At 44.0% G+C, this 15,263-nt stretch overlaps 2 protein-coding genes across 2 annotated transcripts in view; one reads left to right on the forward strand and one right to left on the reverse strand.

The window, feature by feature from the left end:
• Window positions 1-210: 210 nt before the first annotated feature.
• On the forward strand, window positions 211-2,359 carry sp5l (Sp5 transcription factor-like; the record flags this gene model as incomplete). Its single annotated transcript, XM_080733044.1, has 2 exons — window positions 211-264; window positions 1,313-2,359. 2 exons carry the CDS (start codon window positions 211-213, stop codon window positions 2,357-2,359), a joined length of 1,101 nt encoding a protein of 366 aa, XP_080589170.1.
• Window positions 2,360-7,296: 4,937 nt separating this feature from the next.
• Window positions 7,297-15,263, reverse strand: part of arhgef25a (Rho guanine nucleotide exchange factor (GEF) 25a) — a gene marked incomplete at both ends in the record, with an annotated part of 82,274 nt that continues 74,307 nt past the window's right edge. Inside the window, 4 exons of the mRNA XM_080732688.1 lie at window positions 7,297-7,425; window positions 12,592-12,821; window positions 13,409-13,589; window positions 14,744-14,935. Coding sequence (XP_080588814.1) covers window positions 7,297-7,425; window positions 12,592-12,821; window positions 13,409-13,589; window positions 14,744-14,935 — 732 coding nt within the window. The remainder of the gene's footprint in view (window positions 7,426-12,591; window positions 12,822-13,408; window positions 13,590-14,743; window positions 14,936-15,263) is intronic.

The raw sequence follows: 15,263 nt of genomic DNA on the forward strand, positions 1-15,263 counted from the left end.
AGTGCGCTCCTGATTCTTTATTTATTTATTTATTTTCAAACAAGAGGACCGAGGGACAACTTGAATGAACACAGGATTACCTTGACTCGTACGACTGCCATCGGGGTCAATCCAGACACACACATCTTGATCTCCTGCCCTCCATCCATCCAGTCCGCCGTGCTCTCTTGCAGATCTGTTTGTACCGCAGGTGCGTAAAGGAAGGGACAGATGGCTGCGCTGGCGATACAAAGGACGGACAACTTTTTGCACACCTTTCTACAGGTTTGTAGCATATATAACAGCGTCCTCGCAAATTACTCTACACTAAAATAACGCACTGTGTCTTTTATCATTCTGGATGCGGGGTAAAAGTGCAACAATGCTGCATCTTTTTCTAGTATTGACTTTATTTTGTCGCAATGTTATGTGAAGTCGCTCAAAGTTTACACGGCTTGACAGTTATACAGCAAAATATTAGGCATATTATTTTTTTGTTCTTAAACTTGTCTTGGCTCAATGTAAACAGGCTAGTTGTGTGGAATAGGTGGGAGCCTATGCGGTAGTGACGTAGGCCTACCTGATTATGGACACCTGGTATCAATCTGTCCCTTTCCTCATAAAAAGCCGTTTGCCCATAGTTGTTGTAACACATTGTTGATGATGGCAGAATCAATAACCGTCACCGAACTCTCCATTAGTGCACTTTTTGAGCTGGAAACTGTAAGCATAACTGTTTATCATAGCCACTAAAATCAATTGGATATACTTTTTCAGCAGTAGGCAGGTCTATATAATATGACTAAAGCCTATATTTATTTCAAGTTGAGTTAATTGAAATGGAGAGGGGACATTTTTAGGAGGATAATGGTTTAGCTTCAACCATTAACCTTATGAAAATTCACAGAATGTTTTTTTTTTTTTTACAAAGGACACTAGGCCTACCAATTATTTAAAATGTTGCACTTCCGTTACTAAGAATAAAACTTAAATTAAATTTAAACTTAACATGTAGTTAACATTTAGTGCCCGGGTAGCTCAGTCGGTAGAGCTCTCGCCTTTGTACCGCAAGGTCATGGGTTCGATTCCGGGCACCGCCAACTCAGCGTATGAGTAGCACGGCTTGGCAAGTCATGCGGCAAGTACTGGGAGCTGATGGTAGGTGTGGCGCTCCACCTCAGCAGTCCATCTCCCAGGGGTCTAGCGCATTGTAACGGGGACAGACTCCTGCGTGTTACCGGCTGATACCGACAATAAGCCACTCCCGACCTACTTAACATGTCAAGTTATTATCAAATGTAGTAATATGGTTCTGTATGTTTCCCCCACTCAGGACCGGACCCCCAGCTCCTCTCCAGAGGGAGCTCCCAACACCCTGTCTTTCTTGGCCACAACCTGCAGTCAAGCCTGGCAGGTGGGAGGCACCATGGGCTCCGAGGGTTCCCAGTTCCCCTACGATGGCACAGTGAACTCTTCATCGGGAATGTTTCAGCTCTGGAGTAACGACATGGCACCCAGCTCCGCCCTCAACACCCATCAGATGGCATTCACTGTGCCCAAAGTCCAGTTCCCTGGGCACATGCAGTCCGGCCTGGGACACCATCATCATCACCATCATCACCACCACCACGAGCTGCCCCTGACCCCGCCGGCGGACCCCCCTTCGTCCTACTCCTTCGAACTGTCCCCCGTCAAAGTGATTTCGTCGCAGCCGCAGGGCAGCAGTCCCTACTACCCTCAGCACGGCTCTGTGGGACAGAACTTCCCCAGCTTCCTCCAGAACTCCTCGGCAAGGCATCATTTGCCGGGGGGACACGTGGACGAGGGACAGCAGTGGTGGAGCCTGCCGCAGAGCAACGGCAGCCCCTCCGGCCACCCCTTCTCCCTCGGCAGGCAGCTGGTGCTGGGCCACCAGCCCCAGATAGCCGCCCTCCTCCAGGGCACCTCCAAGGGCCTGCTGAGCTCCACGCGCCGCTGCCGACGCTGCAAATGCCCCAACTGCCAGGCCAGCGGAGGTCTGGGGCTGGAGTTCGGTAAGAAGAGACTGCACATCTGCCACATCCCAGAGTGTGGCAAAGTGTACAAGAAGACCTCTCACCTCAAGGCCCACCTGCGCTGGCACGCCGGGGAGAGGCCGTTCATCTGCAACTGGCTGTTCTGTGGCAAGAGCTTCACGCGCTCCGACGAGCTGCAGCGACACCTTCGTACGCACACAGGAGAGAAGCGCTTCGGCTGCCAGCAGTGTGGCAAGAGGTTCATGAGGAGCGACCACCTCTCCAAGCACGTCAAAACCCACCAGAGCAGGAAGAGCCGGTGTGGGTCATCATCGTCACAACATGGACCCTCGGACGCGCTGCTTGCCAACATAAAGAGAGAGTGAAACGCTCCTCCGTTACAGAACTAACAAAACGACAATGAAAACACTGTAGAATAGCTAGAATTCACTGCCGCATGTTTGCACAGGGGTAAGCTGATGAAGCTGCTCTTCATCTGCTGCGGTCGAGGCCATACTCTGAAGTCTTGGAACTGTAATCAAAATTGTTTGAAATATTTGGACCATTTTGAGTACATTTTTATGTGTGGAATATGAGAAGGTTTGCCACCTAGAAAGCTTGCAGCCTTTTTCCATGTGAGCTGGAAACGATGGGTTTGCTGCATTTCATGTGGCGTTTAAAATTCTACTAAAAAACCTTGACTGAAACTGAGTGAATGCCTTTGAAAATGTAAAATAGTATTTCTTTCTACCAAACTGCCATCAAAGTGTCGACCTTATTTAGATTTTTTTTTTTATCAATCTTTGTATATTTTGTGATGTAAATATTTTTATTATGTGCCGGAAGTAGCAGACAGACACTGTGCAAAATGTAATAGTTATACTGTGTTCATTCTACTGTTGAAATTCAATTTATGCCTTACTACAGTTGAAGGTTGCTATTACAAAAAAAGGTTTCTCTTAAAAAGAAATGGTAATTTGGCATAATGCCTTGTGCAGTTGATAATTAGAATTTTAATACATACAGTAAATACAGTTTTGAAACATAACTATGGGCCCTTTTTCAAATTACAGATTAATTCCATCGGCTCGCTATCAGCATATTTATCTGTATGACAGCATTGCTCTGGATATAAAAGAATATTTTACAGTTGTAAGTTCTTTGTAAATTATGTATATTTCATGAACGACTTTATTGAATTCCTGTCTGTAAATTATAATAAACTGCTGAAATGGATCCACTGGTTCCACTAGTTCCTTACATCTTAAATAATAGTGCCATGAAAAGCTAAAGTTGATAGTTTTTGAATAAACTGAATTAACCGTATTACTTGGCACCTGATTATTTAAATAATTATTCAGAATACAAATGTTACTCATTGTGTTGTTGGCGTGAAGGAAGGAATGGCTTAACACCCCAAAACAGTTAACCATTTATTTAAATGACCATTATTCAGAATACAAATGTTGCTTATTGTGTTGTAGGTGTGTTAACCATTTATTTAAATGACCATTATTCAGAATACAAATGTTGCTTATTGTGTTGTAGGTGCGAAGGAAGAGATGGCTTAACACCTCCAAAATATCTAACAAGTTATTTAAATGACAATTATTCCCAATGCAATTGTTCACTGTGTTGTCGGTGTGAAGGAAGTAACTGGTAACAAAGGGAGACCTCAGGCTGCGGGGGCTTTAAAAGATCTTCACACCTCAAAGTAAATACTGAGCCCATAGATGGGGGGTCACTTGTCTCACCTTCTGCAATCAAGTTCACAGCCATGTGGGCATTTAATGAGTGTTTTCTTTCTCTCAATGGAGAAGATTGAGTCAACAGATGCAACAGAGGGCACTGGAGAGGAATTCCTTCTGAATGGGACCCCTGTTGTTCAGACCCCCTCCGTGGTGACAGGAACTCCCTTTGATTTTGCACCCTTGTGAAAGTTAATACCCTTGCCCCCTCTCCCCCCCAGCCTCCATATATCACAGTCATGTTACGATCAGCTCCGCTTTTTACTGCCCAGAAAAGGGGCTTTATTCAGAGGCTGGCCAACCAGATGTCAGCCCATCCAGGGGTTTCTTACTCTTTTGTCTTCAAAAACCCGTTTGAACTCTGATGCACTGAGAGCAAGGCAGGCAAAATGCCTCGGCCAAGATTTTGTTTTCTCTACACGGGTTTCATTATAATAATAAAAAAACAGGTAAACATCGATGAACACTTATACATTGTAAAATCCTTGGGGTCAAGTTAACCCTGGAGACTAGTAACCAATTGGACCCAATCAATAAGGTTTATTTTTGTTTTGTAACTCACTGGAAGGAGAAGATCGACCATCATTTGGTTATGATTTTACAGTCTCAGGTTACAAATGTCAAATTAGCTGTGAGGATCTTACTGTTTACCAGGGTTTCCATAGATCTGTAAAAATCTTAAATTAATGTATCTAAAAATAAGGCCTTAAAATGTCATAAATCCATGTTGTAAAAAGTCTTAAAAATGCCACAGACGGGGAATATAATATTTGGGATTTATGTTGTTTCATACCTCAGAGCAGTGACAGTCTGTTTGAAATCAACGCATATCACACAGCCCGTTTACTTTCAAAAAGACACTTTTTTTATTTGATATGATACAACAGATTGTACTCAGTCAAACATGGCATCAACAAACCCTTTTCTCAGTCTTATGTCGACTAATTTGTCTCGGTTGTCTTCAGTGGTATACCTTTGTGTAACATGCAAAAACAGGACCTGATTAATCATTCCTATGAAAACACACCAGTCCTCCGTATCCATCGTGAGCTCTTTGAGATGGTTTCAGACATCATGTAGGCTCACCTAGTCTCTTATCTCAGTGGTTCTCAACCTTTTGAGGCCGCGACCCCCCAAAATAATCACTTTTGAACTGGGGACCCCCCAGCACTTGGAATAGTAGAAGTTGAGGCATTACATTTGGTTTGACTTGGTTCCGCAGATAAAATAGCAGATTTACAAGTTCTCAACGGAGGACTTGTAAATCTGCTATTTTCACAATTATTGCCTCTTTCTTATATTATTTGGCAATTTGGCCAATGTTTGATCCGTTTTTTTAGTATAGTTTGTTGATTATTTTCTTTATTCTTTTAGGTATTAAAAAGGTCTTAGAAGTCCTTAAATTGTCACTTCACTGTCATCTGGGGACTGCCTTGTGGGGACCCCCCTGTGGGTCCCGACCCACAGGTTGAGAACTACTGTCAGTCCAGTCAGTTGCATTTGGTGTTGTCAATGTCAGAAGTAAATCTTTATGCATCTTTTGGCTCATACCACATGAACCCTAGGATCCCTATTCTAGGCTTATATGGGAACATTTGCCAAAAATAGGCAAAGAGATTTGTTGTATAGAGGGGGGAAAAGTAGGGGACCTAGTATAGACCCCTGGGGGACACCGGTCAACAAAGTATATAGGGGTTTAAGTGATTAAGGAGGCCACTGAAATGTGAGGTCTATTGATCTTTGGTGCAGCTGTGTGATCCTGTTAATCTACAAGACATGAAAGCATTGTGGGGACCTCTGCTGGCCACAAAGAAGAACCAATCTGACTGGCCCCTCTACTGCATTTGAAATATAGACACCAGTCAGGCATTATTATGGCCCATACAGATACGTATGTAAGATTGTTGCATTGTTGATTGTATGTCTTGTGGCAATCTGCACTATGTAGCCAGAGTATGAAACATTTCATTGGGAGCAAGCCTTGGTTATTTTTGGCACAATAGCCTGAGAAAAGGAGAGCATGCATTCTTTATTTGTACAAGTAAAAGCATATCCTTCATATTCACCAGCTGTGCGAGTCCAATTAATTGACTTTCTTCGCTCATTCTTCATCTAGAAAGTGAACATGGGGAGCTTGGCATTATGGTAAGAACTGTACAGTATGTGGTATGGGAAGATTACAGACACAATGGACAGCTTTGACATGACAACACTGGAAATTAGTTCAAACTAATGGATTTCATTGAGGGGGCTAACCTGTTTTGGCCAGGAGAAAAACACTAGTCTAATTTATACTTCATCACACCATTCTTTTGTCAAGTGTCACATTTTCAACACTTTTTTTGCATTGAAAATAATAACTTTTCCTCAAACGGAACAGTTGTAAATATGTCATTTTTGTCAGGTGACAAAGTAATTAGCCTTCAGCATTATGTTGGTCAACCGGGGATATCTTAGAGCTTGGGCCAGGCCAGTAGTCCTATGTCTCAATGTTTCCACTCTCTCCTAAACCTGTCCGACGATCAACAACTTCACCAAAGTTACCTGAAGAGCAAAGAGTCATTCTGAACTCACATCATGTCCACAGAGGGCCTCTAGGGGTCTCCCTCTCTCCTTCTGTGTCGGGATCAAACAGGCACCAATCTCATTCAAACAGAATAAGAGAGCGTGGAGCCCTTTACTCTGTGGCAGGAAAAGAAAGTCCTCCGTGTTCGGTTGAAATGTGAGTGAGTCCAATCCTCAAGGCATATTCAAGTGTTCTCCCTTTTCCTGCTTTTGTCTGCGTTAACATCCTACACAATAATGTTGATGCTGATGATGTCAGCAGGGGAATGACAAGTGAAAACATCAGAGAATGTCTGTATTTTGTCTTCACAAAGGGCCGCTCGAAGGATCCAGCAGGGCGAGAAAACCACCGAAAAAGCTGAAAATGCGTGTCCAGGTCAGAGTATTGACAAGATTCCATTGACCTCGAGAATCCTGTGAACATTCGCATACTGTGCACTCACACGCATGTACTCACATTGTTGCGCAAATGTACACATTCATGCACATGTAACTCCAGTGGCCGCCCCAATAAGGAATAGACTTTTTTTTTGTCTTCTTTGTATTAATCCCTCGTGCGCTTTAAAATACAGGAGAGATACGTTACATATGACAAAAAACAACAACAACAAAAGAAAAACCCATAAAGTAAAAAGCGGTAATCATCGTAACACTCGCACTGTCCACAGAGAGCGCTTCATTTACTCTCAAGTTCAAGCCAGCATTTACAGTACTCTATCCTCTGTACTCATTAGCTGTTGCTGAGGTTTGTCACCTCACATCCAAAAGCTCTCTCTAAAAGAAAAAAGTCAAGTCACTTCATGGTTGCAGTCCAAACTTCCTTCACATATATTCCTTCCATTGTTCCCTGGAAAGCTTCATCAAACCTGGTTATGGGTCTAGCCTGACCACATAGACAACGAAGTCAGAAAGTAAACGAGTCCCTCCTTGTGTCCAACAACACGGCTGTGCTTTTCGTGTCAGTCACCGTCCTGCCTTCGGCCCGATGGAAGCATTCGGGGTGTCAGAGTTCATAGGTCATCCTCAGCCAGCTGGGTCAGGTTGCTGGGGCGGCGTGCTGATGAGGGGCCGGGGATAGACCCTGTGGAGTGGCTCCCAGCCTCGCCAGCCAGACCCCTGCGGCAGCCCTCTCCTGCTCTCTGCTGGGGAGACAGGGAACAAGGCCTAGATTTATTGAATGCTTTAACTAGTGAAAAATAGCAGATATACAAGCTCACAGCGTGGCACTGCGAGCTTGTAGATCTGCTATTTTTGAAAAAGTCGTGAAAATGTGTGCAAATCTTTGAATATATGTATTTTCAAAGCGAACGTTTGTAACTCAAATTTTGCTTCTCGGGGGTCCCTGGAACTAGATATTTTGAGATGGGGGTCCGTGGCCAAATACATATCATTTCGGGGGTCCTTCACATGAAAACCACTGACATAGTAGTCTCTTAAGAACAGACTAACTAAGCTCCAGTTAAGTGAAAAGGACCTTTTCTTTGACGAGGTCTAGCCAGATGAAACAGGTTTTTCAAAAAGTCTTAGAAGGATTCAAAAGACACTTATAGAATCGGGTCAAAATTCTAATTTTCACAATTTTTCAAAAATAGCAGATCTACAAGCTCGCAGCGCGGCACTCGGTGCCGTGCTGTGAGCTTGTATATCTGCCAAAGTAAGTGACAAAGTGTTTTGCCTCTGTGTTATATCATTCAACAATTTGGCCAATGCTTGACCAGTTCTTATTGTATAGTGTATTGATTACTTTTGATGCAGTCATTTCTTTTTCTCTCTTTTTTTTTGGGGGGGGGGGGTATTAAAAAGGTCTTTCAAGTCCTTAAATTGTCACTTCACTGTCATGGGGACCCCCCAAAATCATGTGGGGGTCCCCTGTGTTAAAGCAAGCTTTAGAGAGTCTTCATTTCCACATATGACGGCATCATGTGTGCTCTTTTCTTTTTTTGTTTTGTCTTCTGCCTATTCCGGCTCAGCCTCTTTCCTGTTTGTTGTGTGCTAAAAGAAACCCTGCTTGGATAAACACAGTAGGAGCAGACAATCAACAAACTGCTGGCAGAACAAGTGTCTGGTGATGACAGAGGGAGATGTAGTTAATGGTGGTGCAAACCCCAACAGGATACCCAGCCATTGTTGACCGAGCAGACGGCGGAAACTTCAAAGCCAGGACCCAAAAAGGAAGAGAATTGTGGGGAATTGTGTGGAAATGTTATGATTTACTGTATGTGCTACAGGATGCCCTTCTAGACCAATCATTCATCAAATAGGATAGAAGTTAGTTACTTTTGACAGCAAACTAACAGGCTTTCCTCCAGAACACATACAGTAAATAGCTGGGATAATTACAATTCTGCTCCAGTAGGGGGTGCAAATGCTCCGCTTTTGACCCAACGACATCTATTCTCTGCATGTGCAGCCAGACAAATGGTTACCATTTACTGAAGTCTTTCATCTGTTCATTAACATGAATGAGCATGTTAAAATTACATGTTAGGCTTTCTACAATGGCCCATTATTTTCCTCCAGTGGTTAGTTTCATCTGTCTTGTTTTTCTAGTCACTCTCCTGAGGCTAGTGATAATTGACTGCAAGTCAACCCTGGACCACAGAGTACATGGTGTGGTGTCGCACCAAATTCTGGGCCCTGGGTACAAGGAATCACTGCGGTCCCCCATGAATGCTCTTCATAGGGGGAGGGGGTTTAACCCATTTAGACTGGGAGCGCTTTATTACGCATTATTTTGTGCTTTAACTATTGAAAAATAGCAGATATATGAGCTCACAGCGTGGCACTGAGTGCCGCGCTGTGAGCTTGTAGATCTGCTATTTTTTGAAAAATCGTGAAAATTTGCGCAAGTCTGAAAGTCTGAGTCAGTGGTGCTCAAACCTTTTCATGTGAAGGATCCCCAAAATGATATGTATTTGGCCACGGACCCCCATCTCAAAATATTTAGTTCCAGGGACCCCCCAGAAGCAAAATTTGAGTTACAAATGTTTGCTTAAAAAATACATATATTCAAAGATTTGCACACATTTTCACAACTTTTCAAAAATAGCAGATCTACAAGCTCGCAGCATGGCACTCGGTGCTGCGCTGTGAGCTTGTATATCTGCTATTTTTCAATATCTTAAGTATAAAATAATTCCAGGCCCCTCCACCTTGGGCCCTAGTAACTCAGTCCCACTTTTCCCCCCCTTGTGATGCCCCTGATCGTAACTCAACTTCTTCACTGCTCTGGCTAGCACCACATATAGGCAGAACGCTGTAAGAGATAACAGAGGCATTTTTAAACACGCACGTCTGTGCATATGCGTGTACCAATGTGTTCAACCTACCTGTGCACTGTGCGTAGCGGGTGTACAAAGGCCATTTGACACAGTTTGACAGTGAGGCTGGTCAGTAAAGGCCAGTTGGACTTGTGATGGAGAGACAGTCTGGGAGTCAGAGGGACACGGTTGGACTATGGTAGGCTGTAAGAACAGAAAACACACCCGAGTGTTAGTTTAACTCTAAGGCCGCCTGCGCCAACAAGGATGAACCATTAACACCTGAGGACGGTTCTACACATGCCTTCTAAACACTTTCGAGATTTTTTCAAAAATGTTCAAAAATAACAGATGTACAAGTGACACGCTGTGACAAAGTTTGATGGATTGGCGAGTTTAAATAAACAGCAACAATGCAACTTGAGCCTAATCATCAGCGCTACATTTTCTCCCCGTTTGAGAGAAAACGGGCACAGATCTGATAAAAGTAGCCAGTGCAGTATTTAAACGCTAGTATTTAAACAGTCTAGGGTCTAATTGTGACCTTTTTTTATTTCTTAAAAAAAATGTAATCTCATATACAGTCTCTTTGAATCGGTCCTGCTTTGAACATTCTTTATCATAAAACAACATAAAGAGTCCATTATTTTCCTTTGATGCAGTTGAAACAGTCCATTATTTTCCTTTGATGCACTCTGGTTTTCTTCAGTTTTGTCCATCTTATTATATATGCTGCCATTTTGGACATTTAAATGTCCACAGGCCACAGCTGCAAGTTAAAAATTAATCCTTAACTGAAAATGTAATTTGAGTCTAAAGTAGTGGCGCCACAGGAATAAAATGAATCCAGGTTTATTGTGAAAACTAAAACCAAGATTAAAACGAGGCCATTCCATGGCCAGGCAGGTTAAGGTGACCTTTAGTGATGTCCTAGACAAAATATCCACATCGTAGCATAACTGTTCCCATATCGTTTGTCGTGAGCGTCTTCTTGGGTCATTCAGTGCAACAGGGTCGAGCTCTGGCCATGTCATGCGTGGCTGGTGACGACAGACAGCTACCAACAGGTAGAGGTACGGCCATTGTTTGCATTGAAACTGCTAGCTTTACCAGAAAGATCAGTGCTGCAAATTTATAGGTTTTTATTGTGTTAAATCAGTGGTTTTCAACACTTTTCATATCAAGATCCATTATTTATTCAGCATTTGAGCCACCATTTCATGAGATTTAGCCTCTGAGACCCAAAACGTAGAATATTTTGTTGTCATGGATACGATTGGATACGATACGTACCATAGGAGAGATAAGACTGTGTTAAGTCATGGGGAATGTACTCACTATCTGCTGCAGGTCTATGTAATGTGCAGTCCCTTCAGTGAAAAATGGCAGGAGGTATCGGCTTCCTTTGGAGAATTGTCAACCCACGTGGACTTCTTATGCCACGTCAAGACTTCAGTCCAAATCTTCCTCCTTTCATTTTGTTTTGTTTTCTCACAGTGGAATATTGCCCCGGCGTGGCGTAGTCTGACATGGGTAATAATTTCGTCACTCAATGTGACAAGTAGACTAAATAATCAAAATCAAATTAACTTTCTTCACATCGTGCTAACACAGACATTTAATGACCATATAAGATGGTGTGCATGCACGCACCATTACACCTACCGTAATTGCTATTTTTGGTGCGCGACACCGGCAGGCCTTAGACAGTGTTGTTTCGAGTAAACACCTTGGAAAAGTCTAATTTGAAACGTTGTACTCTGATTAATTTTGTCTTTGTTGTCCAACACCACATAGAAATTATTTTTGGATGGGCGTGCGTGCACCTCATGGACTGCACTGAAACACCACAGCATTTTGGCAGCCAGGACAGCATAGATATAGATATCTGTGTAGGCTGGCTGACACTGTACATTTATCAGTTTCATATACACTGTCAACCATCTGTAGATATATTTCCACTCATGGATGATAGACGTATCTTCATGTTGCTGGTGACAGACTGTACGTTACAATGTGCCTATATTTATTAATAGTTCATACATCATGCAGATCCAGTCAGTCCATGCACAGATGGCTAGGACAGACTTTAAAGGCCCCTTACTTTTATTATCTCCACCAGGCCGAAGGCCGGAGATTATGTTTTCAGTCCTGTGAGTCTGTCTGTCCGTCCGTCTGTCTGTGATTCTTTCTGTGAACAGCTAATTTTGGGCACCACTGAACCAGTCAGCATGAAACCTTGCACGCACATTCACAGTACTGTCCACCCCAAATCTTTCAAATCAACCTCATCATGGTGCTGTAGGTTAGCCTGTAAAGGGAAACACACAGCGGAGGCGGTGCGGAGGCGGCGCGTCAAAACATACGGCCCGTTATTTTCAATTAACTAACCCACACCGGCGGCGTCAGACACGCGCAGTGGCGGGTCTGCCGCCTCGCCTGCCGCACCGATACGACGCTGTTCTATTTTTCCAGCGTTGCCGTGCGATGAAAATGTTCTCCCCACCGGGGAGCAGCGTGCCGCATCCAGTTTGTGTTACTATGCGGCACTTCACGCACATCAACACTGCGCAGCCGCCCTCGTCCGGTGTGTGTTCCCCTTAACTCTTCAACCGTACATCGGTCATACAATAAATAAATAAATCCCTTGGATTCCTTGGATTGTCAGACTAGATTTACTGACCATTTTGCATTTTCTTCAAAACACAAGTTTTGCTACATACAGCCTTGGTCCCAAACACACCCAAATAGGTACACATTATCTCTGGAGTCATCAGTCAGTTTCTTCATATTCCATTGTGATTGGCTACATTGACTTACACATTTTGCGGGCCCTGGGTAGCAACCCCGGCCTGGCGGAGATATGCCCTCAGATCAGCACACTTTTCAATGTTTTTATCTTTGATACGTTTATACTTTTATTTTTAATCTTAGTTAGTGTCTCTCTACTCATACCTTTATATATCCCTTGATGCTTACTGCTGCTACAACACCTGTCTGTCTTTGTAGGTATAAACAGGTCAAAAGGAACACATCTTCCAGTACCTCCTTCAGTGAGTTGGTCTCGCTGGGCCCTTGGCACTGGCCCTGGCTGGGCAGGTAGAGCGTGGGCAGGGAGGTGTTGTGGGAGTGCAGGCAGGGCAGCTTGTGGCGGTCTATGGAGGCAGAGGAGTGGGGCCGCAGGCCGCCCACCGCAGACAGCGGGGATCTCATATAGCGACCCAGACTGTTGGACTTGCTCTCCCTCCGCTGATACTCGATGGGCGACTGCAAGGCTGAAAACCAACAGAGGTACGGAGAACTTAAAATGAAAAGAGGTAGGAAGTTTGCGCTCTAAACTCAAGTCTTACGATAGGGCTGGAAACAGGTGCAAAAGGCCAGCAAGAAAGTCCATAAACAAAAAGAAGTGGCTCGCACATTAAAAGATGAAAGGTGACCATCAAGACATTGTTGATGATGGAAACCTCATGTGTCACTGTTACTTTTCAGGATTCAAATTCGAAAACAGCAAAAGTAGCAGATCTACAAGCTCAAAACGCGCCGCTTCGTGACACGTTTCGAGCATGCAGATCTGCTACTTTTGATACAATGATGTGACGCTGTAGTATGATCAAGTAGGGCGTTAATTTACAAAAACACAACAAGTTAAAATATGGAGAAAAGAGGTGGCCGACAGGAACGATATATACACATATATACACATATGCATTCATACTACGGTATATATCAGTGTCATCCCTCTTTCCTGATCATATTGTATTTTGCAAGCGCTGACTCTTCTTACTTCTGAGGAGACAGCATCAGACAAAAAATGAAGACAAGCCCTGACAGTGCATGAATGTACTCTCCCACCATCCTTTACCGTTGAGGAAGTTGCGCTGGGTCTCCAGGAGCTGGCTGACGTCGTGGACCCACGCCTCGCCCATCTCGGGGGAGGCGGCCTGCAGCTGGAAGCGCACCATGCTCCCGTCGGCGTTGCGCGACGTCAGTGCAAAGCGCGAGGCGTCGCCCTCCACCAGAGGCTCCACCCCCAGACAGCTCACCTGGAACAAATCACATCTGACTCGCATCTGCCGGGGAGGAATCTCCTGCCGCGGCGCTCATTAAATACTCCACTAACACGCACGCAGAGCCCCGAGAACACCGCGTCCATGCCCAGGGATGGATGGGGCTTATGTAACTCGCTGACTGCACGCAGTGGTGGAAAAAGTACTCACATATTTTACTTAAGTAAAAGGTGTCAGTACTGCAGTGTATAAATAGTCTGTTAGGGTGCCCTCACACCAAAATACCTATGAGAGTGGAATCCGCGTTCCGCCAATGCATTTCAATGAGAGTGAAGCGGTTTCATGCCAGCAGAGGATTTCGGCCAAAAACGCTCCCTTCTCATTGAAATGCATTGGCGGAACGCAGATTCCACTCTCATAGGTATTTTGGTGTGAGGGCACCCTAAGGGTGCCCTCACACCAAAATACCTAGAGTGGAATCCGCCAATGCATTTCAATGAGAATGGAGCGTTTTCTTTGCAGGTAGAGGATTTCTGCAAAAACGCTCCATTCTCATTGAAATGCATTGGCAGATTCCATTCTAGGTATTTTGGTGTGAGGGCACCCTTACAAGTAGAAGTCTTGAATTCAACATGTATTTGAGTAAAAGTATGAAAGTATTGGCATCAAAATATACTTAAAGTACCAAAAGTAAAAGTACAAATTGTTTGAAAATAGCAGATCTACAAGCTCACAACGCGTCGCTGTGAGCTAGATCGTCTATTTTCAAACAGTCACGGTATAAAATAGGGCTAAGTTAATGTATGTTTTATAATATTGTAATGTATATCTGATAAGTAACTAGTAACTATAAAGTATGGAGTAAAAGTACAATATTTGGATCTGAGATGTAATGGAGTAGAAGTAAAAGTATTGGAAAATGGAAATACTCAAGTAAAGTACAAATACCTCTAAAGTGCACTTAAGTACAATACATAAGCAAATTAACTTAGTTACTTTACACCACTGACTGCACGCTACGCTTATGCCGGAGCTCCGCGATCATGGTTTGTGTCTCACGTGGAACTGTTAAGTTGGGACTAATTAGTTTTTATGGGGGGGGGATTTGCTTTCTTATTTCCCCCTTTCGTTATTTCACCACATGTGGTCGACACGAGTACAACTATGGACGAGGCGACGGAGAGGCTGACCTTGATGCTGCTCTTGAAGGTGTAGCCGGGCAGAGAGAAGCCTTTCTTCTTGTCGATGGGCTCGCTGAAGATGACCAGCTGCTCAAACAGGAAGACCCGCCTCTCCTTGGCGCGTGACAGGAAGCTGCTGTCCTGCTCGGTGACCGTGAAGGTGTCCTGCTGGAGCAGCTTGCCCAGAGCCGTGATCTTCCCCTGGGACAGAGAGGACAGGAGAGGACAGGAGTCATCAAACAAAGGAAGGGTTCATGGTTAATATGTTATGGTTGGAATGGCTGGCATGAGAGATGACTTTAGGGCGGGGGTCTTCAACCTTTTCAGGCCGCGACCCCCAAAATAATCCCTGACGAGCACTAAGAGTTGAGGCATTACATTTTGTATAACACGGTTCTATTGTGAAAATACAAGATCTACATAGCGCCTCGCGTTGCGGGCGTTGTGAGCATGTAGATCGGCTATTTTCACAATTTCTGCCTCTAATATTTGACAATTTGGCCAATGTTTAATTTGTCATAGAGGTATT

The sequence above is a fragment of the Nannobrachium achirus genome (genome assembly GCF_963921795.1).
Source record: "Nannobrachium achirus genome assembly, chromosome: 9".
NCBI classification, from domain to species: domain Eukaryota; kingdom Metazoa; phylum Chordata; class Actinopteri; order Myctophiformes; family Myctophidae; genus Nannobrachium; species Nannobrachium achirus.